The sequence below is a fragment of the Phaenicophaeus curvirostris genome, chromosome 4, assembly GCF_032191515.1.
Source record: "Phaenicophaeus curvirostris isolate KB17595 chromosome 4, BPBGC_Pcur_1.0, whole genome shotgun sequence".
Classification (NCBI taxonomy): Eukaryota; Metazoa; Chordata; class Aves; order Cuculiformes; family Cuculidae; genus Phaenicophaeus; species Phaenicophaeus curvirostris.
This window is the reverse complement of record NC_091395.1, coordinates 68,467,405-68,492,165: the sequence shown is the minus strand read 5'-3', so window position 1 is coordinate 68,492,165 and position 24,761 is coordinate 68,467,405. Positions and strand designations below refer to the sequence as shown.

Sequence of the window (24,761 nt, the reverse complement as noted above, 5' to 3'; positions counted from 1 at the left end):
TTCCTGCTCTGCTTTCAAAACTTGTACAGTTTTATTCTACAGCTGTAGCTGGTTCAGTTTTATCAGTTCCACTCTTTCAATCAGAATTGCTAGGTTGGCAAAGACCTTTGAGATCATTGAGTCCAACTGTACCTGTCTGTCTGCTACTAAATCATATCCCTGAGCACCTCATCTACTGGTCTTCTAACCCCCTCCAGGGCTGGAGACTCAACCCCCTCCCTGGGCGGCCTCTGCCACTGCCTGAGAACCCTTCCAGTGAAGAAATTTTTCCTAACGTCTGATCTGAACCTCTCCCAGCACAACTTGAGACCTACTGCCTGTCACCTGGGAGAAGAGACCAACACCCGCCTGCTGCTACAGCCTCCTCCCAGAGAGTTGTAGACAGTGATTAGCCTAGAGAAAAGGAGGCTGAGAGGGAGGAGGCTTTTCAATCCCAGGTCCCTCTGCTGTTCCTTGTAAGACTCGTTCTCCAGCCCCTTCACCAGTTTTGTTGTCCTCTGGACATTGTCTTGCAGAGCATCCCAAAACTGAACATAGTATTCAAGGTGTGGCCTGGCTGAGTACGGGGACACAATTGCTTCCCCGGTCCTGCTGGGCATCAGGTGCAGCTCTGGACCCGGCTCTGGCTTAGCCAAACTGCCTGTTTGGATCGATGGGGGCAACACCAGAACTGTCATTAAGGAAGGAGGCAAGTGTACAAGGTACCCGTTTATTGGTAATGCAAAAAAGAACGGTGCTTGGTCATCAAAAACCAGCACGCAGCATTAGAAATATAAAACATCTCTCAAAATTTATTTGTAGAATAAAAGCAGCCCACCTGGGCCAAAGCATCAATCAGGCTCGGGAAACCTGTGGGACGCTGTTCGCTTTTGACAGTTGTGGTTTAAGGCAGTTGGTCCAGCTTTTTGCAGTTCGCTGAGCACTGGTGGGGATCTTGTGACACCTGTATAGCAGCTGCCTGATGGATTTGGTCTCTGCTCCAGCCAAAGCAGCTTGGCAGCGGCTTTGGGCTGGTTCACGCTGCTGAGGACGGGAGAGGAGCAGAGAGCCCTGTGCAGGCTGCAGTGTGCTGTTCAGCAGCGCTTGACGGTGACTGGGGCTGCGCTGCGCTGTGTTGCTGCTTGGCTGATGATCCAAATGCTTTGCTCACCTGTTCTGTGGTTTTTTTTCTCTGCAAAATGAGCCAAGCGGGCTGGGAGCCCGTCTGAAACACCACTGCTCAGGGAGGGCCTTAAGAAACTTGAAGTCTGTTGGTGCTGCCCATGGTCACCGCATGTCCCCTTCCAAGAGGTCAAAGTCCTCCTCTACCTGTGATCGGCAGTCAGGTGGCAAGAATTGGGTCTTGTAGAGGTCTCTGGGAGCTGGGGGTAGTTCTGTGGTTACTTCCTACTCCTCCTTTGTCTGCTGTTTTATAGACCCAAGTAAAACCAAGGGGATGAGGAAGAAAACTCCACAGATGGTGAAGCAAACCTCTGCCCCTGCCAGCCAGTACACTGCAAAGGAAACATTTACCTCATTAGTACATTTGACCATGCATCCTGCTGCTCTTGACAACGATACAGAACACTGAATTTTACTGACCACCCTTGCTGACACACATTATAAAGAGGAGGTGGCTTGTAGCAGTGCTGGTTCTCCTCCATGGAAACAGCACCTTAAAAGTTATTATTTTAAATAGAATATTCTCATTCTTGCCGGTACGGAAATAGAGTTGCTGCTCACTCACTCAACTTTAGCCATGAGGCAACTATTATACTCTACTGCAGCTCCTCCGAAGAGGCTGCTTCTGTCCAGGAAATGGGTTTTGGTTTTGTTCAAACTTAACAGTTGGTCTGAGTTCCAGCTCTGCCTCGCTGTGTGGCTGCTTCCCCTCACACTGTTCCTGTACCCTCTAACAGCTCGAGTGCAGGGGGTGCCTGTCCTCCTAATACCCAGTCTAGGCTTGGCCTTAGCCGAGGGCAGCAAGCGCTGCACGCCACCAGCCCTGGGCTCTGGGATACTGCTGGAGTGTGGACTCTTTGAGTTCATAGGTTACAGATGCTTTAATGCTGAAAAGTTCTTTATTGCACATTATGGACTGCCCCTGCTTAATCTGGATCACTTAGGGAAGCAGCTTCATGAACCTTGTTAACTGGGAATCAGTTACCACAGCACAGGAGGGTGTGATTTCACTCTGCCTGCACAGCTACACACGAAGCTTGGTTCATTTGGTGCTGTTGCTGGAATTTTTCATGAGGCGGGCACTACCTGCTGTCACACTTATCTCTGCTTGTGTGACCTTTTTGAACTCATCTGTGAGGCTCTTGCTGGTGCTGACAAACAAGGTCGGTGCCCTGCGCTGGTGCGGCTCTCAGGGGTGCCAACTTCTGCAAAGACAGTTTTATAGCTTGGAAACGTGTAGCCCTTCCCACTCCTCTTTTCCCTCAGCCCCCTCGGGCTGTGGGGGCCCCGGGTGCTGCTGTGTGTTGGCAGAGGCAGGCTGGGGTACGAGGCCGTGCTCACCTGTAGCTGACAGGATTGGTCCCAGGGCTCTGGCCAGGGCACCCAAGCTCCTCAGGATTCCCATGACTCGTCCCTTCTGGCCGGCAGAGCCTGTGCAAGCAGAGAGCCGCCTCAGTGTGGAGGTTTTGCTCATCATCGTGCTTTTTCACATCACGTGCTCTGCCCAGGCTGCATTTTTTTCCCCTCCACCGAGGTGAAAGAACACCAGGGCTGTTCCCAAGTGCTTGTCCACGGATAACTGGTAGCGCGTGGCCTCCCCCGAACAACAACAAAGAGCTTTACATTGTACAACAGGTTTACTGAGGAGGCTCAGATGTATAATAAATGCAGAAGTGTGGATGCAGGTTAATTAAGAACAACATAAAAGTGACATCAATGAGCAAAGCTTTACTTTTTTGCCTCAGCAAGCACTCTAGTGCCGGCAACTGCACCAAAGCTAAAGAAGGACGTCTGTCATCCACAGATGGCAACACATCCACGTTACAGGGTTACACAGCAACCAGTGCCACAAACTCAGAAGGTTTCAGAGGTTTCGTTAGGAAATACCATCTAAGGAACCCTCTGAAACCCTCTGAAAAGAAATTATTTTACTGCTGGCAGCAATAGCTGGTGTCTATTTCAGAGAACCCAGGCCATTCCCTGCTCAGTGCTGTTTGTTTGTGGCCTTTGCCCACTGTTCCCTATCTTTTTTAATCATAACCAAAAATAAGGTTGCTTCAGGTTTCCCCATCCCATTGGAACAAGCTATATTAAACAAAACAGTACAGAAGCCAAGCATGACACTGATGGTCACTTTGAACAGACTGTCGCTGTTTGTAAGCACAGAAACAATCAATTATGGATGCTGACAGTTTTCAGAAACAGGTACAAGTCAGTTTGGGGTTTTGCTATGCTCCCTTGTGGGATGTTTCTGCATTTCCCAGGGTGAAGATATTGTTTTCCTACCCCCAGCAGTTGCACTTGGCTCCCATTCCATGAAGGACACCCATAGGCCGAACGCTGCAGCACCTCCAGCTCCACACAGCTGGTTTGCCTCCAGCAAAGGGTGGTGGAGGGTAACCACAGCCACGGGTCACCAGCTGTGCTGAAAGAGGCAGCAGACAAGCGGCTGGGAAAGGCTCTCTCTGAGGCTTTAGTCGCGCTCCTGCAGGGGTGGTTACCCTTTCAGGATTACATATGTACAAAATGGAGCAGCAGTTTGCCCTAACACTGAGCATTTCTGCTCTCCTTGTTAAGGCATTTGTAGGGTGGAAAGGGACCTTCTGTAAAGCCAAGCAGCAGCCAGAGTCATCGGTCCAGCACTCAGATCCGAGGTGGACCCACGCCCTGTTGATGCATCACTAAACGTGAGGTCAATTCTCTGTTTGAGCCAAATCTACACAAAGGTCAGTTATGTGGCCAAGGGCTGCAACTCAAAGCTGGAAAGACACTCACCATAGCCTGACACCACTGCTGACAAACACGGGATAACAATGGCCGCAGCTGGAAAAATCCACAAAAGAGACTGTCAATGAACAGCAGAGCTCAAACAGTTCCAAGAACAATCGTGAAAAACATGTGGCCCAAACTCATTAGTACCGCAGAGAAGTACGCCGAGCTCCGGGGCACTGCAGCCACAATGAATCATCAGGTTTAATCCGGTTCAATAATGAAAACATCCCCTCAAAGCCAACCTGCACAAAGAGCCTGGAGCCACGAGTGCTCGGAGCAGATGTTTCACATCAGTGTCTCTCATTCTGTGAGCCCATGGGAAGGGGGCGGATAGGTCAGATCAGCTAACTGGTAGATTTCCAAATCGCTGTGGTTTTGTCAGGGGGAGCAGGGAAAGGGAATCACCCGTATTTCAAACAGACAATGAGGTGCTGCACACAGAATCACACCATCCTCATGCATATATGGCTTTACCATACTCATGGATGAAAGAGGTGGCCATGGTCTGCCTTGGAGAGTAAGAGTCCAGGCCAACCACGCGGTATAAAAATTTCTGTATACTAAAGCCAAGATCTGTTCAGCAATCACTGCCCTCTTACTGAAACAGGGGCCTTTTCTGCCAAGAAGGAAGTGCTTTAGGCATACAAAGCAGAATCTTTTCTGGGAAGGAAAGGACAACTGAAGAGCAGGAATGATTGATAGATGTTGCCTGAACTGCAGGTGCCCTAACTCCTGAGGCAGAGGCAGGAAGGGTGGGGGGAAAGTCTCCACCAGAGTTAAGCTGGCTTAACTGAGGAGGAGATGGGGTCTTCTGCCTAGCCCTGGAGCCTAGGAAGATGAGGGTCCTCTCCCAGAAGCACAGTTAGACGAAATGAATACCTCCTCTCAGCCCTCCTCACTGAGTGGCCTTTCAAGAGCAAGTCAATCTGTAGGCATGATGGAGCCTTTGAAACCTGCCAAACACACAGCTGCCCCTGGGCAAGCAAGGTACTAAACAGATGCATTTTGTAGTTTACAGTTTACTCTTAAATCAAGCTGTATTATGCAAAAAAGAAGTCTCCTACTTTTGTAATTATACATATTTGAAGTTTTGTAACAGTTAGCAGCACTGGGAATATCTGAAATCTCTTTTCAGACAGGCACTTCAGTAAATTAATGCAACTTAATTCATAATTAGTGCTCTGAATAACAGCCTAAATTGGCAGAATATTATTTATGTAAACACTTAGTCTTTGAAAACCATCTGCACTTATCAAAACCAATTTGCTCCCTCCCTGCGGTGGCAGCGCGTCATGCAAGAGAGCAGAGCGGTGTCCAACCAGCACAGCCTCACACCTCAGCGTTCAGGACAATGTTGATTTACCCTCACTCTCATTCAGCCTGAACGCACACTCCAGCCTTCAGGTTCAGAGCATGCAGGTCTCTTCAGCTTCTTGCCTGAGAAGTAACACAGCCACCACAGAAATATAAATACATGCTGTCTCCCTTCTTTTCCTGAGCTATTTTGTGGATATTTTGCTTCTAGGTCTGATAAGAGAGGGAAAAAAAACCAAACCACCTTCAAGAGCTCACTAGTGAGATAAGACAACAGCAGCACTGCTTCCAAATATCACCATGGCAACTCTCTGTGATACAAACAGCATCAGAAAAAAAACCCAGACACTATTTCTTCCATAATTTATAAACAGAAGTGTCAACTTTCTGTTACTTATAGTTTGAAAATAGAAGTGATTTTTTTTTTACTGGGATGAATATATATATATGAAGAAACCCAGTGTGTGCTTAGCTTTCAAGTGCGTTTTGCATAGCTCACCGAAAGAGTACAGCAACAGTCCAACACTCAGCACGGTCACATTTGCAGCCCATCCGATTAGTAAGAAAGCTGGAATCAGCAACATAATAGCCTGCAAAATTAATGAGTCACACAGTTACATTTAAGCACTGCTTTTCAAAGCCCAGCTCTAGGTGTCCTGCCAGCTCCCTTCTGCTGATGGGACTACCTTTAAGCTGGAAGCAGAAAGCCCTTTCTTCCCAAACAGAAGTTTCACATTCACCTGGATGGCCACAACTCAGTGGAATTTACTTTACTTTCCTGTTCTCTCTCACCAACTACCATGACTGCAGACCACAGGCGTCCTGGAGCCACCTGGAACTGTCATTATCCCACCCATTTCCCACAACTAAGGAAAACATTCTTTGCAGAGTTTTCTCTCCCTCACAATCTGCTGGGTTTTGTTGTATTTTTTCTCTTGTTGTGTGTTGAAGTGGACAGAAATCTAGCTTTAACTCTTCTTCTCCTGAGCTGGTACAAAAAGCTCATGTGCTACAGGACTACAGCTCCTCTGCTTGTTTTCAGCAGTATTGGCTCATATTAAGGGCTACATCGAACCTCCCCTGAGCTTTCAGAGTCCAGGCTTCTGGAGCCAAGAATTTAAAATAGGGGTCATTTGAAGTTCAAATTTCGAAGTTCTTCAAAAAGAAAAAACATTCTTCATCTCCTCCAAGAGCCTGGACCTCAGTTCCCCTGTGATCTCTCCCTGACACGCAGCTTTCGCAGAAAAGACACAGCCATTCAGATTTGTTGTGCGTTTCACAAAGGAGGGTATTCACTCCCACCAAGTGTCTCGTTTTGAAGATCCAGTTATAAACGAGCGGCTGTAATCACTACGCTAAGAGAGGCCACACTTGCAGCGTGATCCAGATTCACGAATGAACTGCCAGAACAACTTCAGAAAAAGGGGGAATTTGCACAAAAGCCAGTCAAGCCATGCACATCCACAGAAAGTGTGTCCTGGAACCAGTGGGTTTCTGCAATAGCGCACATGGGTGTTTATGAGAAGCGAGCAGCACTGAGTATTCCGAGGTAATGCTTCCCAGTGCAGGGAAGAGGAAGGAGAATAAAAACTAGTGGGGCAAACCACAGTCTGTATAAACTGCAGTGCAGTGACTGCAAACAGCAGGCTGGAAGAGCACTTGGAGGAAGCTGGTGCAGAGGATAAAGCGGCACTAACACAGAAGCATGAGTTTTCTTTCACAAGGAAAAGCAGCATGATCTCTATGAAGAAAAAAGTAAGCAAAACAAAGAGAGCCACACTTTGCCAGTGAAACTTCTGCCTTAACACTGGTACATGCCATTGTTACATGTGGTATTGACGATCACAGATCGAAGACAGGAGGAAGAATCTGTTTCCCTGTCCCACCAGCGAAATATACTCTAGAGAAAGTCTGCCAAGCATGGAGATGGCCAGACTGATGATGTGGCTGAAAATAATTTGCCAGAAAGAGAGTCAGAGATCAGCTCAGAAGTTGCTTTAGCAATTTCAGTGTCTGCACTGCAAAAGAAATCTTTGAAACAAAGCATCATCTTCATAGCATTTCACTTAGCTTGCACAGACTGCCACTCTGTTTTCATTCCCTGCTGCTGTTATATATGAAGAAATCTAAAGTTTCAAGAATATCATAGCTGATATGGTAAAAAAAGTCCCTAATTTTCCAATGTTTAGTTAGACTGATAAGTGCCCAACAGCCAAGGGTCTCAAGAAGTCATTTACCTGGATTAATGAGACAGAAATTTCTTTTGATTTGACAAGTACAGTCATAGCCTCTAGCTGCCCTTCATTGCACTTTGGATTGATGTAACGTAACAGATTTGTGGAGGAAAAGAAAAACAACAAAAAAAAAAATTTCTTTTTTTACCCTTTTTACAGTTCTGATTTCATTTCCTGGCTTGATTCGGCGAGCATAGCCTCCCTGGATCACAGCCATTGTTATTCCAATAAAGAAGAACATCTTGCCCTGCTGCATGCTAGAAGGGAGGCAAAACCACAGATTATGGAGTCACGCACAGAGCATTCCACTCTAAAATTCACAGCTCCAGTGTAGACCCTTTCCTCAACCAGAGAGAAAAAATGCTTTTTGGAGCTCACGTGAGCAGTACAGAGTTCTTAATACGCTGACATTAGATCCCATGGCAGGCAGACAGCAAGAAGAAAAACCTTTCAGGGCTAACACAGAGATGGAATGTCTGCTGGCAGATACTACAATCACCTCTAGACTACTATGATGTAGTTCAGTTGTTTCTAGGGTGGCCCACAAAGAGTTAACGCATTAATTACCCCCGTGCCATGGAATTCTGTGCAATACACACAGGAGTTGTTGGTTTCCAAGGAGCAAGCATTTTGCTTTCTCACAACCACTACCACCACTCATGCAGAGTCTGATTCATAGTCATAAAATGGTTTGGGTTGGAAGAGACCTTAAAGACCATCCATTTCCAACCTGCCATGGGCAGGGACACCTCCCACCAGACCAGGCTGCCCAAGGCCCATCCAACCTGGCCTTGAACACCTCCAGGGACAGGGCATCCACAGCTTCCCTGGGCAACATGGGCCAGTGCCTCCCCACTCTCATTGTGAAGACTTTCTTCCTAATGCCTAATCTAAATCCTCCCCCCTCCAATTTAAAGCCATTCCCCTTCACCGTGTCACTTCATGCCCTCGTAAAAAGTCCTTTCCCAGCTTTCTTGTAGCCCCCTTCAGGTACTGGAAGGCCTCTATAAGGTCTCCCTGGGGTGTTCACTTCTCCAGGCTGAACAACCCCAACTCTCTCAGCCTGTCCTTGTATGGGAGCCCTCAGATCACCTTCATGATTGAAGTCACCAAGGCATAACACGGGCACTAGCATGGTGGAGATCATGTATTGCACCAAGGAGTTTACAACTCCACTCCCTCCACCCTTAAACATTTCTTCAAATCATTCTTTCACCTCTCTTATCCACTGAACTATGTGGGTATCCTCTGCTAAAAGTTCTCACCTCCAAAACAAGCTTGTCTGCCACACAGCCTGTACTGTTGGCATAGAGCTTTACATCTCACTACACAGCTATCCTGAAAGGACTGTGCAGAAGGAAGTTTAACACACTGAAAACCTTTCCTTCATGTCCACACATTAGTTAAACTACAAACTGTAATGAAAGACAGACAGGGAAAGATGAGACAAACCCCTGAGGGTTACTCAAAGGGAAGGACACGCATAAGGAATCAAGCTGCAAGGTCATGTTCCTGGCTGGAAATCTTCCTATGAGCTGGCAGGAAAAGTATTTCAAGCTGAGCTGCTGTTCATGGATTCTCTTCTCTTTCTTCCTAGTGTTTGACTAAAGGAAATCCAACTCTGTGATGCAATGACTGGGCACCGTATGCAATTCAGAACTCTGACAATCACATAGCTATCCTTCCATTCTCTGCCTTTTCTGAGCTTCACGATTTGTCCTGATACCTAAAAGCTCTGCTAGGCTAGAAGAGAAAGGATTTTATTTTAACCAATACAACTAGGCCAGTTATTCATATTTCAGGAGATTTAATTTAATCTTACATATTGATTTTCTCTAGTTATTAGAAGCTGTAGATTCAATGAGTATTTTCTTTCATGATAAACACTGTGCTTGTATTTTCATAAATAACTCCCGCAAAGCCCAATATCACCGAACATAGCAGTTGCTTTCTGAGCATTTTTAATAACCTCATAATGCCTCTCCTGAAAATAAATTAAGATACCTTAAATCAAGATTCTGGAAAATATCCTAGTCAAAATATACAACATTTATCTTCTAAGTGTGCTATACCTGCTGAACTGGAATCTTTGGTGAGTGAGAAAACTCAGTGTATACTCCAAGCCGGAAAACAGGAAGAGGTACAGGAAATAAGCCAGGCCCAAGATTTTGAGATTCTGAAGATCTAAACACACAAAATACAAACATCAAGGAAACAACAAAAAAAGAAGAGATAAAAATGGTGGTGTTTTCCAAGCACAGCTTGAGAACATAACAACAATAGCAGAGCAACATTTATCAGCTGTGCAGAGAAAAGTTCTTCAGATGCTCATTTTAAATATCCATACAAGACACGACCCAAAATGATTTCTACCCGCTGCCTTCCTTATGAGGGGAGGAGAGTGAAAAAGACGAATCTCCCTCTGGGTCAGTCTGGCCTCACCCGCTCAATCCAGCCCCTCTGCTGCACATTGACATTCCCACCTGCACTGGGATTCATTTCATTATTTTTAATCAGTACCTGCATTCCTCCTAATACATTGATGTTGCTGTCAGGATGATATTGGCTAAAGCACAGCATCCCTTTTTCTAAGTTACAAATTATTTGTTACAGATTTCCTTACTTGCTTTTCTGCCAGTGCAGGTTTAACAGATTTTCTCCAACGTGGCAAATGTCACTCTATTCCTGATGCAGCAGCAAGGAGGACTGAATCTTAATGACACTAAGCTGGGTGGAAGTGTTGATCTGCTGGAGGGCAGGGAGGCTCTGCAAAGGGATCTGAACAGGCTGGACCGCTGGGCAGAGTCCAATGGCATGAGGTTTAACAAGGCCAAATGCCGGGTCCTGCACTTGGGGCACAACAACCCTGTGCAGTGCTACAGACTGGGAGAAGTCTGTCTAGAAAGCTGCCTGGAGGAGAGGGACCTGGGGGTGTTGGTTGACAGCGACTGAACATGAGCCAGCAGTGGCCCAGGTGGCCAAGAAGGCCAATGGCATCTTGGCTTGTATCAGAAACGGCGTGACCAGCAGGTCCAGGGAGGTTATCCTCCCTCTGTACTCGGCACTGGTGAGACCGCTCCTCGAATCCTGTGTTCAGTTCTGGGCCCCTCACCACAAGAAGGATGTTGAGGCTCTGGAGAGAGTCCAGAGAAGAGCAACAAAGCTGGTGAAGGGGCTGGAGAACAGGCCTTATGAGGAGCGGCTGAGAGAGCTTCGGTTGTTTAGCCTGGAGAAGAGGAGGCTGAGGGGAGACCTCATTGCTCTCTACAACTACCTGAAAGGAGGTTGTAGAGAGGAGGGAGCTGGCCTCTTCTTCCAAGTGACAGGGGACAGGACAAGAGGGAATGGCCTCAAGCTCCACCAGGGGAGATTTAGTCTGGACATTAGGAAAAAATTTTTCACAGAAAGGGTCATTGGGCACTGGAACAGGCTGCCCAGGGAGGTGGTTGAGCCACCTTCCCTGGAGGTGTTTAAGGCACCTTCCCTGGAGGTGTTTAAGGCACGGGTGGACGAGGTGCTAAGGGGCATGGTTTAGAGTTTGATAGGAATGGTTGGACTCGATGATCCGGTGGGTCTCTTCCAACCTGGTTATTCTATGATTCTATGATTAAGTTGGTGTATGTGACAAACACTGATTTATTTCCTATGGCTTAAATTTCATAGAGAGCAATGGCCAGCTCAAATCCTACATCTCCAAATCCTGAATTGAGAAATAAGATTCTAGTCTGAAGTTCCATGCTTGCAGCTTGGATAAGCAAACTCCCATCTCCCTTACCTATGCTTTGGCCTACCTTTTTAAATCATTTCCCTTACTGCAGCCTACTCCATGCTGCAGACAGTGCCTGAAGAAAAAGCAAGTCGCAAGTCAGAAATATTCCAAACATCACTCTCTAAAATCACTTTTTAGGAATAACAGGCCCAGCATCCAAGGGAACTTTCATTTCCCTGTTCCTAAGTTAGCAAGGTGAGCTTTAAATGATTAAAGAGAGTCCTGCTTCTGAAATGGTTTGAGTAAGTTTCCACTTAGAAATCACTGCCACATACAAAAAGACATGGAGTATTAATATAAAAAGCCAGCTAACACTTACTCTCCTCTGAAGGGGATTCCTTTCCTCGGGTGACTGCAGAGAACCTAAACAAAGCCAAAGGACTGAGCAAGTCAACTGCTGCCTGAAATCCAGATGTCACAGAAGAGACCTGATCAGAGAAAGAGAGAGTTTCATTTAAAAACCTGTTGTAATAACTACTGCAAGGAATAGACAGCAACAGCCAAATGTGCTTCTACACCTACGCAAATCTTCTGAGATTAAACAAGGCAACAGGCACTGGGGTTTGAGCGACCCCCAATAACATCCTAGGCTTTCTGATCACAGAAAGCTCCAGCACTATAACTAGAACGTAAAGCACTGACAGCAGCTTTCACTGAAGACAGAAATCTGATTCATCCAAAGGTCCTTAAAAATCAGAAGAGGCTCATTTTCCACAGCCCCTCCACAAGGTTTTATTTGGATCACTTTTTGCATCCTCCCTCATGTCCAATGAACATTCACTGGAAAAATAATGGCATATCTGCCTGCAAGCTCATGGGAACCTGGGGATATGTATGTGTGCTACAGGTCTGAGTATAGTATGCGCAGTGCATCAAACAACGGCCTGGTTTGGTACTAGTCGTTCTTTTAGCCAGCCAGTAACACCTCCTGGGGAAGAAAAGGAAAATAGGATTTTTAGAGAAATTCCTTGGAGAGATTTTAGAGACATTTTTCGAGACATTCTGCACAGTCACCTTGTGTGGCAATCTGAAGAGGAACATTTATTTTGTAGCACTTCTTGCCCTTGTACTCCATGCATCTCAACCAAATTATGCACCTAGTGGCACGCTCCCTGCTCCTTATCAACAGAAGCTTAGGAGGTGCTTATTCTTTCATTTATAGGGAATTCAATTTATAAAATTTGTTTATTTTTTATTCTAGGGTATAGAAAATTGAAGAAAATATTGAAGAAGAAATAATGTTTAAATTCTTAGAGAAATGATCCCTTTAAAAGTAGGACATTTAGACTGTCACTTTACATGACAGTCACAGGAAGAGATAAGATAGATAGTCTCAAGAATCCTGAATAATCGCACTTAGTATTTCACATCTTCAAAGCGCTGCACAGACTTTATCTGATGAGCTTCCTACTCTCCCCAGATAGGGAGGAAGAGAGCTAATACCCCCTAGAGGGCAGAGATTAAAGGTCAAATTATCAGTGGAACTTAATCTCTGTGCCTGACCTGAGGATTTATATGGATTGGATTTAATAAAGCTGTAAACAAATCAACCTTCAACATGGTATTAGCATGACCCAGTCTTGTTTTGATAGTCAGAGCTTCTGGGTATCCAAAAGCAGGGCACTGGAGCCCATCAGTCTCACAACAGCAACCAGTTCAATGTATCAGGCTGCTTTTGTATAACACCATAAAGCTGCTGATCCATACAAAACAAATTATGATATTTATTTCCCTTTCCACTGTATGTATTGCAGAGAGTAAAGAGACACTCCCGAGAAGTTTCCTCATGCTTTTAAAAGGTCTGTAAGAGGATTTCCTGAAGCTGGCTTGTAGCAATCCTCAGTTCCTGCATTTGTTGGCATGACAGTGTTTGTACTACAGCACAGAGAATCTGGCAACAAGCAACTCTCTTCAGGCATGTTTACCAGGAATAAAAAATGTGCAGTTTGCACCTGTTTTTAATTATTATCCACATCAGACAGGGTACCAAGCTGCTTTGTACTATCATGGCTGATTTTGATTTGGTCCTGAGGACATACATTATATATGTCTATGTTTAAAATATTAAGTGTTTCATGATACATATGTATCAAGATTTTTTTTTAATATACATTGTGCATGCATGTGCAGATAAACTTCTTCTCATTTCTCCTATCACTGCCCTGGAAGCAGTGGTCTAGAAGTGACTTCATCCACTGACTGATAATGAAAACACTGTCCTAAAACTGAGGGAAGTGATTCACCACCCCCAAATAACACAGTATACACTGCCAACTTCAGTCAATGTCACCGGCTGCATGGAGTTCAGATTCTTTGCAGGTTCAAAATCTGCAATAGCTAACTTGCATCTAATTTCTTTGCTCATGATTTATTACTTCAAAATTGCTTCATTTTACTCTGTGATCACCCCAACAGTCACCTTGAATGTAGACATTTTTCACAGTGTCTTTGTTTACTGTTTTCCTCTAATGCAGAGACTAAGTAAGTAACCTGTCTTGAAGGCACAGAGTCAGTCCAAACCAAGAATGCAGTCTGGGACTTCCAAGCTCTAGTCTTACCCTTCAAACCAGACACTGTTTAGTATGCAAATAGAGCAAAAGCTTTGTTTATCCATAAGGCTGCTAGTAACGCTGCACAGCCCTACAGACAGTCCTTACAGGATTAGCTGGATACCAGAAAAAAAAGCTGTAAGACCTTCCCTCCAAACAGCCAGCCTTGACCATGACTACCTTAGCTAAAACTTAGAGCTCAAAAGCTCTTCCAGGGGACAGATTCTACTAGAGACCTTTCTATTCCTCCCTTCTTCCAAGCAGGAGCTCATTTGGCCACTGCATATATGACCTGTGTCTCTGACAGGTAAAAGGTACAGTTTTCAGGTCACTCTTCACCTGATAAACAGGAACAAATCTGTGGAACAGCAGGGACAGAGCACTCATCATCTTATCAAAATTCAGTCGTGTTGGCTAACACACACTAGCTTATCAGAAGAACTCTCAAGAGGATAATAAAAGAAGGGGGGTGATAGTCCGTCATCATACAGTCATCCCCCTGAAGCCATTTATCAGTCTACAGCAAAGGTGGAATTGTTTATAGAATACAGATTCTCTCTACAGCATCTCCCTCTTTGAACATGTTGCCACCACCCCAGAGTGTGCAGCTCTAACACAGAACAGGATTTTTTCCAGAATGTTTAGAAACAGCCAAATAGGAAAGGGGAATAGATGACACATGGAAAAGCTGTTAAAAAAAATAAAACAGCTACAGTGCTTGGGAAGATAATGTGAACAATCGATTTCCCATGGGACACAACCTGCTGGGAAACACTCAGGGAATGGCTAAAGTTTGCCCTGGCAGGAGAATTTCAGACAAAAGTTTGCTGCACAATTCTCAGTGTCAAATAAGCTTGGCTATCCAGAAACCATAGAATCATAGAATAACCAGGTTGGAAGAGACCCACCGGATCATGGAGTCCAACCATTCCTATCAAACACTAAACCATGCCCCTCAGCACCTCGTCCACCCGTGCCTTAAACACCTCCAGGGAACCACACACACTTCAACAGCTGAGTGCTGCTTAGAAACAAGGGATTTTAGAAAAGATCCAGCTGAAGGCCTCAAATTGAGTGTTTCACCCAGATACCTGGGGCTGAATTCAGTCTCTCCAAAGAAGACCATTCCAAGAGACTTTTAATCAGACATATCTTGGACAGTGTCTGATCACACAATATTAAATCATAATATTAATAAATGCTTGGCCCCACAAACCCAAACAGCCACTGAATTTCAGCACAAGCAGATAATTTGTATCTGTGGAAGACAGCACAGCTCGAGATAAGAGTCATTTGCTACTTAAGTGCTCAAAATAATTGAGCAAACACAAGATAATTGTTTAAAAAAGTTCCTAGCATATACTGGGTACATGAAAAAAAAATACAGTCTCTGATGCATTAACTTTTATGATTAGCCAGGGAATCATTGTGATCACAGTTTAAAATTTACCTTCTTCCTCCTAGGCTCCCGCTAGTTTTTGAGAAATTTAAACATCACACACCAAACCCAGTAATTAAGCAGACATGTTAGCTATAAAGATTTCCTCATATTACAGTGGGCTAGGAGGTGGGACCATCATGGAATCACTTTGACACTAGCCCGAATAACAATATTAAATCCTAGTCCCAGGAACGAGCTAAATTCCTGAGATACTGGCTCAGCCCCTTCTTCATTGTTACCAGTATTTCAACAGTTCTCAAATCCTGTTTTTGCAAGAAACATAGATATTCAGATTGAGAATCCATTTACCCGTTTTTCTTTGGGAAGTGTCTCCGGAAGTAGGAAGAAGATGAAAATTAAATCAGTCACAGCAAACATGAGTGCTAACAATGCCGAACGAAGATAGAAGACTTCTCCTTTCTCTGTCTCCATGGCCAGGTAAGCTCCAATCATGGGACCCACAGTAAAACCAAGGGAGAAAGCAACACCAATCATTGCCTGCCGTGCCAAAATGAACACAGACACAAAGTTTTAGACACCAGTTTCATCAGGTAACTTAATTCTAACACAATTTGGATTTCCTGGCATTTACCTTAAAGAAATGCAACCAGATACGGAATGTAACCACTCTGAGGATGTAGGGAGTGCACAGCAATGAGCATTAAGTATGAAAAATCTGTTATTTCCAAATAACTGATTTTATTTGCTGCCTAGTCAGGCGAGTGGCAGGAACAAACTGCTATGTGGTTACCAGTGAAAGGAAGCCAGGAAGGGAAATAATGATTCTCACCTCAGGGACTGCTCAGCCAGCAGGTCCTTCAGCTATAGGATAAACTTTTGTCGTGTAAAACTAGAGATGGGAGAACAGAACCATAGTAGGAATTCATAATGATGTATATAGTTTCTAAAACGCTTTGGCAATTTCTGTATTTAAGAATTTATGTATCATAGAGCAAACAGGCTGACAGACTTCCCAGAACAACCTGAATTTAGTACAGGTACCAAAGAGAATTCATTAACTCACAGTGAAACCAGCATATAACGAAAGAGGTAGAATCTGTACACAATGCATGGTACCTTGTACCTTAAAAGAGCACTGATTTGATTCACGAGCTATTACTGTGTAATCTAAAGCTTTCCCATCCCAAGAAGCAGTTGTCTCACATAGTGGCTTATTACAATCTGTTAATAGATGCTTGGACCCTCGAGGTTTTTATAAGCTAAAAGATCTAACAGGTAATTCACCAGCAAAATTCAGCCTGCGGGGTGTTTCCATCTGGTCCTCTGCCTTCCAGAAGAGCACAGGGCAGTTATTCATACCACTTGCGGCTCAGTCAGCCACATCCTTTACCCACTGAGCTCAGATCCTGGAGCCAGTGAAGCATCCAAGGAAGCCAGGAGGCATGGTGTGCTGTGCAGCGCTGCTGTGCTTCCGCAATTTGGGAAGATGAGAACAATGGGTTGCCTTATAACTGGGTTCCAGCTTCCAAAATCAGGCCATAAGACCTTTTGAATTCTAAGCTATTATGAGCATTACAGTTATCAGCAGGAGTAACAGTTATAACACTTACACAGGTAGTTTTTTCACCTCTAGGGCAGCTGCATTTCACTTCTAGGTAAAACTCATTCACACATGAAGTCTCAGAGCTCATCACTAAAATGATCTGGCATCTTTTCAGAACCAAGGTAGTCATGTTTTCACTCAATCAATGAATACACACTTGAAGAAGACATTCTGAACTCAATTAGAAGCTACACAGCAAAGCCAAATGTATACCCACATGTTTAACTCACCATGCCCTTGCTCCGTGCTTTTGGAGAGTTCAGGTCAGCAATTATAGCTGTGGAGAGGCTGACATTCCCTTTGCTTATTCCACCTATGATCCTGGACAGAAGAAAAACACCAAAAGTCCTAGAGGCAGCCCATAGTGCATATGATGTCATCAAACCCACCTGCAGAAGCAAGAAAGAGTTCTTTATAAAGCAGAGGAAACTCAATCTCACTTCTACACATTTCCCAGCTAAACTTTTTTTTTTTTTAAACAGTTACTTGAGAAACACATGCAACAAGTGTCTGAATATACTGGTACGACACTACGTCCTGGACTGTCATTTAAAAAACTAGAAACAAATCAATAAAAGCTTCATATAAACATGAGATTAATAATAAAACTATAAGAGCAAGGAAAGTTTAAAGGGAGCTAAATCAGTCCTGGGCACAAACCCACTTCTGTATATCCTGCTCCACTTGTTTTCAATTTCAGAGGAATTCTGAGTTCAAAATAAATGTCATGATCAATCATTAGCACACATGCTTATTTAATTCATCCTCCACAAGGGTACAGGATAGGGTGATTTGTATATCATCTGCTGCCAAGTTCTGCCACGTACATATGCACTTGCTCTGCACTGCATCTGTAATTAGAACCCCATACTCTGACCAGCAACAGAGAAAACCTTTTAGAGAATGTTCTTGTTAAGACACACATCTTACACTGCTATATAACACTTCCTAAACAACAATCCCTGGGCTCTCAGAAACAGGTCAATAAGTGATCAGCCCTCATTAGTCACTTGGGGAACTAAAATATATAGGGATTAAGGCAAACATTTGTAAACAGAGCATCTGAAGTCATTCTCCCGTACACAGGAGAAAGGGACTTCAGAAAATCTCAGCAACAGACAGATATTTTGGTGCCTCCTATGTGCAATTCTGGATCTAGGAAGCTCAGCTTAAGTACTTGCTTTTGGAAGTGTGGCCAAGTAACTTGGCAAGAAGCAGCCAACAACCATCAGACCTAGAACACTCCATTTCCCAATCTTCTGTGCTAACGACAAGACCATAGTGCTTTCAACTGTGTATTGAGGGGACATGACTAAAATCAGCATCAGGCACATACCACTGTCATCAAGATGACAGGTCTTCTGCCCCAACAGTCTGATGCAGCCCCAGTGAGGGGAGAGGAGAAAAACTGTAGGATGGAAAAGATTGAGCCGATCAGACCTATAAAAAAAAAAAAAAATTACATGTATCGTTAGACCTGCTGTCTTTATCTTAAATACAGACAATCTGGACCTATCACTCCACTATGTCCTTGAAAAGTATGCAGTTTGATGTCAAACTAGAGATATAAAGAACAGCTTTGTCTCTGAAACTCACCCACCCTCTAAATACAGATCTTGCATTGCTATTCAGCTGAGGTGGCAAATACAGACAGACCAGAGTAACAAGCATAAACTGGATGGTTCACTGGTCACTCCACTGGTGAGAAAAGGTTTGACACTCCTTGGTTATAATAGAATGCTGATTCTCCAATGCTTCCCCAACTAACTACATTTAATTTTCAGTTCTTAGAGCAGAGATAACACAGCTTTAATAGTCACAGTTCTTTTAAGATTTTTTGATTGTTTGAACCTGATTCTGTCACACTTAATTAGCTTTTCTTTCCTTGTTATCATGGAAAAAAGGACTGCTGTTAGTGAGGCACACTAAGAGGTAGGAGTGATTCCAACAGACTCCAAGAGCCTTTTGAAATCTGCCTCCAGCTTCTCTGATCTTTAATTCCTCTTTTCTCTTGCCATTTCTAGCTTCACACGCTTATTAACTTGCACTACACTCTCAACAAGCAGGCAAAAAAAATGCCTTGCTGTCACAGCTTTTCTCTAAAGAAAAAAAATGGGTTATATATCTCGGAACATCCAGCTATCAAAGCTTTAAAAGGCAGAGGAGAGAGAGATCAAAAGTTCTGTTCCCATCAACTCTGAGGAAGACAGACTATTGACACTTAACACCTTGTGGAGAGAAGCTGCTTATGATAGCTCAAAAGCAAAAACTTGTGTAAAATATCATAGAATGATAGAATGGTTTGGGTTGGAGGCCACCTTTCAAGGTCATCCAGTCCAACCCCCTGCAGTAAGCAAGGACACCTTCCACTAGACCAGGTTTCTCAAAGCCCCGTCCAACCTGTCCTTGAATGTTTCCAGGGATGGGGCATCCACCGCCTCTCTGGGCAAACTGTTCCAGTGTTTCACCACTTTCACTGCAAAAAATTTCTTCCTTACATCTAGTCTGAATGTATTCAGGAGCTAATACACCTGCAATGTAGGTCCAAGGTCCATCCAAGAGAAGGGGTCAGAGACAGCCCCAGAGACAAGGCTATACATACCTATGATGTAGCTCTGGCAAGACCAAGGCCTGAGCTGAAATACAGCTCCTGAATCGCTGGGCAGAAAGGGTGTGGGTGAAGGCTGGTCACTGCAGCTAAGTATTGGTGCCCTCACATTTCCTGCACTACTGGCAGCAGAGCTCACCCACACCAGTGTCCTACTGAGAGCAAATGCTTCTGAACCCTGTAAGTTAGCAGCTCTCCTGCTTTTAATAGGACTAATGAGATTTAGAAGCAGTATTGCTCTACAGCTGCCCAGTGGGGAGGTGAGACTTAGAACTCACCAGCTTCTAATTCCAGTGTATCCTTCTGGTAGATCTCCAGTCATGTGTGGATCTATTGTGAAAGGAGAGTAATTTCTGTGACTGTGCAGGGTCTAGCACAGCAGGCTCCTGACCTCAGCTGGCAGTCTGACAATAAGGAACAGCAGACCTGTATTTCTGCAGCAGTATGTAGAACAAATGGGCAAGATCATAGAATAACTCACGTTAAAAGGGAACTCTGGAGGTCACCCACTGTAACTGCCTGCCCATGGGGTCAGCTATGAGGTCAGACCAGATTGTTCAAGGTTTCATCCACTTAGGGATGACAGCCTCTGACAACAGAGACTTCAAAACCTCACTGGGCAACCAGTTCCTCCGGCCACCCTCACTGTGAAAAAGTTCCTCCTTATTTCTAGTCTGAACCGCCCTTGTTTCTACTTACGCCTGCTGCCTCTCCCCCTCCCACCGTGCACCACAGTGAAATGCCTGACTGCCTTCTTGATAACCTCCTCAAAGGAAGGGTGCCAATAGCTCCAGAGCTCAATAGCTCTTAAGCTCCAGAGACCCTCTGTCTTCCTGGCCCTCTCCTGAACTCATTGCAGTTTATGGATCTCTTACTTGCACGGGAGCAGGGGCAGAACTGGATGCGATGCTCTAGATGTGGTCCGACAAGTGCTGAGAAGAGGCGGACAATCACGTCCCTCAATCTACCGGCTTTGGTGCTTTTGTTGCCAGGGCTGGGTCATGCTCAGCTTGCTGCTCACCAGGACTTCCATGGCCTTTACAGCAGAGCTGCTCCTCACCACTCAGAGCCCAGTCTGTGTTGTGGCAAGGGACGACTCCTTCCCAGGGGGAGGACTTCGCGTTTGCCCTAACTGAATTTCAAAAGGTTCCTGTTGTCCCATTCCTCCTGCCTGACTAGGTGTCTGCAAATGACAGAGATGGGTCTGGCCATTGCTATGATTCATTGTGATGAAAACAAAACCATTTATAGCCTACTAAGAGACATTTTCTGTGTTATTTAAATCTAAATCCAGTAACAAGCAAATATGCTTTTCTGTATTTCTTGTAATTTTCTGTATCATTCCTCATACCAACACTGCAAATACCTTGAAAACAACACATTTTTTTTTTGTCTGTTGCCTTGTTTGTTTAATTTCCATACCTCCAAACAAGACACTGTTGTATTTCCGTTCTGAAGGCATCCCAACCATCACTGCAAACCAGTCCACACCACGTTGCAATGACAAATAGAACCCATCCTGCAAAACAAATAGCTGGGAAATAGAAGCAGAAAGACACACTCTCTGCTTCATTTTCAAAGACAGGACCAGAGCTTACTGAATGAGAGATAAGGTTAGATGATTCCTTCCCTCATCCTCCCTCCATGGAAAATTGCCTGGCTGATCAGTTGTCATAGGCTAAAAATAGCTTAAATTGTGATCACTAACAGGCAGCAGATAATTGAGTGTATGTGTTTGGGTGGGGTAAATGTCTGAATTTGAACTTTTTTAAACCATCAGGCCTGCTACTTGCTAAAACCTGAATTAAGAAGAAGGGCGTGTCCTCAATTCTTCAATTAATAAAGCAATGTGAGATGCTCTCTGTCCCTGTGCACACTATTTAGACAAGGAGAACCAGGGGCTTGCAGGGCCAGAAAGAAGTGGTTCCTGAAGACATTGAAAACAATGGTTCCTAAAGAGAGGAAGAAGTTATGAAAAGAAGAAAGGGGCCCCAAAATGAAGGTGAAGATCTTGGCTATAGGAAATACACTGAAAGAGGGGAAGATACTGGAGACCAGAGCCTATAGTTAGGGTTAGAGATGGATCATGAGACAGACAAAGCTTATAGCTGCAGTGGGGTGGGATAGGAAAGGGGCTGTGAGGTAGAGGTGCAGGCTGCAAAAATAATTCTCCTCTGACATTTTCATCTTGTCCAGCAACACCTGAGAATGGTAACTGTGAGCAGCTGCACAGCACGGAACCAACACAACTTTCTGCTCTGTGTCTCCAGAGCAGTAGCTGGCTCCCTGCTCAGAATGGGAGTTGAGACCTAGTGACCATCTACATGTTGGGGATGGGATCAAGTGTGTGAAATACTCAGGTAGGGTAAAAGTTCTTATCTCAGTGGTTCTTAGATAAACCCCAGTATGCAGATCCATTATGGATTGATGTTTACTCTATCTCACCATCAACAGCAGTGTTGTCACAAATGCACTGCTAATTATAAGGACTACGCCCCAGGAACAACCTGAATTTTCCCTCAGAACAAATCCCTCATTTTAATGAAAAAGCAAGAGGGAAGGGTCTCATGTAGGTTCATAAACAAATACAGTACATGTACCATTTAATATGCTGGATATTATTATTCTGCCTACAGCTGTCTGGTATGCCTCACAGCAAGGGATTTTTCTTCCACCCTTCCCCAAAGATCTCATACCTAAAATTTTCAGCAGGCTGACTTTTTCTGTTGCTTACCTCTGTCTGGCTGTAATAGTCAAGAATGGAAGGGAACAGTGGCAAGATGAGAGCAAATCCCAACAGGTCGATGAAAAGTGCCAGGAAGACAATAATAATAACACGGCTACAGTTCTGCTCTTGCTTGTCATTGATGGAGCTGCTGCTGCTTTCTCTCTCTTGCAGGGCCATGTTCCCAGTTGCTCTGCTTCTACAAAATTACATTTATATCCAGTCAACAGGAAGCATTTTGCAGGTCTTTCAATCCGATTAATTCTCACTTTCTATAGGCTTCATGAAAATAAATATAAACTATGGCTATATTAAACTACCTGGTTTTCAAGAGAAGAGGAATCTCAACTCTTCAGTCTTTGTTTTTAGCTCACCATCAAGTTGTTGCTCACAGCAAGAACAGGCTATAAAGGCAATAAGATAACTCTGTTATAGAAGCATTCCAAACAAAACAAAGAACTAAGAAGCATTTAGTTTATTAACATGTGAGTAAGGCTAATACAACTTTCCCAAATATTTTCTGCATATAACATCATATTACACGAACTGAGGACCATAACGCTTTGTTAAGCTCAACAATAAATATTATTGCAATATTCCTTTATCTGTGGATCTAATTTACTAGCACTGAAGCATTATTAAAGTACAGACACTGCAAGATAAGCACAGAAGGGGGCCACCTGCAATCCATTTATTAAACTCTTGAAATAATGCTCTTAAATCTGCTAGCAAACAGAGCAGTTTGGTTATGTTAAGGATCTTTCTGTTTAAAGTTATAATTCACCGCTGCTCCAAATACTTAACATGATGTTTACCCAAATGATGTAAGAGCCAAAATAACCATTCCTTTCAATAAATCCTCCCCAGCCCTAGGTCTATCCAGCCAACAGCTGAGTGATGGGTTCATTGTGGCAGATTTTATCTCGCTTTTCCCCACAATTTGTTTATTCATCCACTGAATTGTATGATCAAGCTGAACTTTATTCCAGGGTTATTTTACACAGGGTAACATCCTTTACACCTTATCCTCACAGCCATTTCAGCTGGTGTGTGGCTTGAACTTATTGATGCCAGCACTGACCTTTCATTCAGCTCCACTTTCGGGTACGTGGTAGTAATTTCCCTTACGCAATATCCCAAGGTACGACACGTTTCTGCCTTTGTGCTCCACCAGTTTTGTTGTTCAAACCTCTCCATACTTTTTGCTAGGCAGGAAACCACCAACAGTTTATAGGCCCTGGCATCCCGTCAGCAAAAACAAAACACTTCACCTCGACCGTGACATTTGATTTCTATGAGACACGACTGAAGTGGGGGGAGGATCTTCAGTTTAGGGAGGCTGTTTCTGCAGACACCCGTGTCACCGACATTCAGCTCTGCTTCAGCTCTCCCCAGTCACCCCCTCAGGACTGGCTGGACCTCATCTATTCAGCCCTCAACCTGCAGATGGCAGGGCCAGGGGATGGTGCTGGGCAGGGCTGGGGGTTCAGTGGCAGGCAGAGAGGGGGGCTTGATGTCAGGCAGGGCTGGAGCTTTAATGCCAGGCAGGGATGGGATTCGATGCCAGGCTGGGATAGGGTTTGATGCCGGGCATAGATGGGGTTCAGTGCTGAGCACAGATGGGGTTTGATGCCAGGCTGGGATGGGGGTTTGACACCAGGCAGCGATGGGGTTTGATGCTCAGGACGGGGTCAGCCACGAAGCTGGCCCTGCCCTCACACACAGATTTGTCATCCGCCACATCAGGAAGAATTTCATCCTTCTGCCGTTTTCTTACCACCCCTTCCACCCTCTGAAATTTCCTGGATCCAGCTTTACCTGCCGTGCCTTGGGAAGGTTCCTTTGACTGCTTAACACAGTCCCCATTTGGGTCAAGAGCAGGAGTTTCAGTCGGGGAGGGGGGAAAGGCAGGAAGAAAGGAAAGGAAAAATAGGAAAGGGGAAGGGGGGGAAGGAAAAAAAGGAAAGGGAAAAAAAGAGGAAGGGAAAAAAGGGAAAAAGGGAAAGGAAGAACAGGAAAGGAATAAAAAGGAAAGGGAAGAAAGGAAAGGAAGAAAGGGAAAAGGAAAGGAAGAGAAAGGAAGAGAAGAGAAAGGAAGAGAAGAGAAAGGAAGATGAAAAGAGAAAGGAAAGGAAGAGAAAGGAAAGGAAGAGAAAGGAAAGGAAGAGAAAGGAAAGGGAAGAAAGGAAAAAAAGAACGGGAAAGGAATAAAAAGGAAAGGGGAGCAAGGAAAAAAGGAAAGGAAAAAAGAAAGAAAGGAAAGGAAGGAAAAGGAAAGGAAGAAAAAGGAAAGGGAAGAAAAAGGAAAGGGAAGAGAAAGGAAAAAAGGAAAGGAAAAAAGAAAGGAAGAAAGGAAGAAAGGAAGAAAGGAAGAAAGGAAGAAAGAAAGAAAGAAAGAGGAAGGGAAGAAAAAGGAAGGGAAGAAAAAGGAAGGGAAGAAAAAGGAAGGGAAGATAGGAAAAGGAGGAAAGGAAAAAGGAAAAAAAGGAAAGGAAGAATAGGAAAGGAAGCAAAATGAAAGGGAAAAAAGGAAAGGGGGGGGAATAAAGAAAAGAAAAAAGGCAAAACCCGGTCCCGCAGCCCTTCCCAGTCCGCCCGCCGCACCTACCGCCGCTCCGCGCCCC

The 24,761-nt window shown here is 44.4% G+C and overlaps 1 protein-coding gene across 4 annotated transcripts; it reads right to left on the bottom strand.

Moving 5' to 3' along the window:
* Positions 1-695: 695 nt before the first annotated feature.
* MFSD10 (major facilitator superfamily domain containing 10) lies at positions 696-24,761 on the bottom strand. 4 transcript variants are annotated; one of them, XM_069856427.1, is made up of 14 exons: positions 24,746-24,761; positions 22,458-22,541; positions 22,147-22,336; positions 20,835-20,931; positions 18,141-18,244; positions 17,035-17,193; positions 15,550-15,738; positions 11,570-11,678; positions 9,554-9,665; positions 7,630-7,738; positions 5,747-5,837; positions 3,937-3,984; positions 2,503-2,592; positions 696-1,493 (listed from the first exon to the last, which is right to left on the bottom strand). In XM_069856427.1, exons 3-14 carry the CDS (start codon positions 22,315-22,317, stop codon positions 1,387-1,389), a joined length of 1,386 nt encoding a protein of 461 aa, XP_069712528.1. In that variant the 5' UTR covers positions 22,318-22,336; positions 22,458-22,541; positions 24,746-24,761; the 3' UTR covers positions 696-1,386. The 4 variants fall into 4 exon arrangements, with proteins under 4 accessions (XP_069712528.1, XP_069712527.1, XP_069712529.1 ...); XM_069856426.1 differs by lacking the exon at positions 24,746-24,761 and adding an exon at positions 23,219-23,471; XM_069856428.1 differs by lacking the exons at positions 22,458-22,541; positions 24,746-24,761 and adding an exon at positions 23,956-23,978 and having other exon boundaries at positions 22,147-22,330.

Excerpts from the sequence above, each read along its gene's own strand:
- MFSD10 (XM_069856427.1), bottom strand. The coding sequence starts at position 22,317 with ATGGCCCTGCAAGAGAGAGAAAGCAGCAGCAGCTCCATCAATGACAAG. Across the intron at positions 18,245-20,834 it reads CAACAGTGTCTTGTTTGGAG|GTCTGATCGGCTCAATCTTT; the intron begins GTATGGAAATTA and ends TTTTTTTTATAG. Across the intron at positions 15,739-17,034 it reads AAGCACGGAGCAAGGGCATG|GCAATGATTGGTGTTGCTTT; the intron begins GTGAGTTAAACA and ends TTGGCACGGCAG.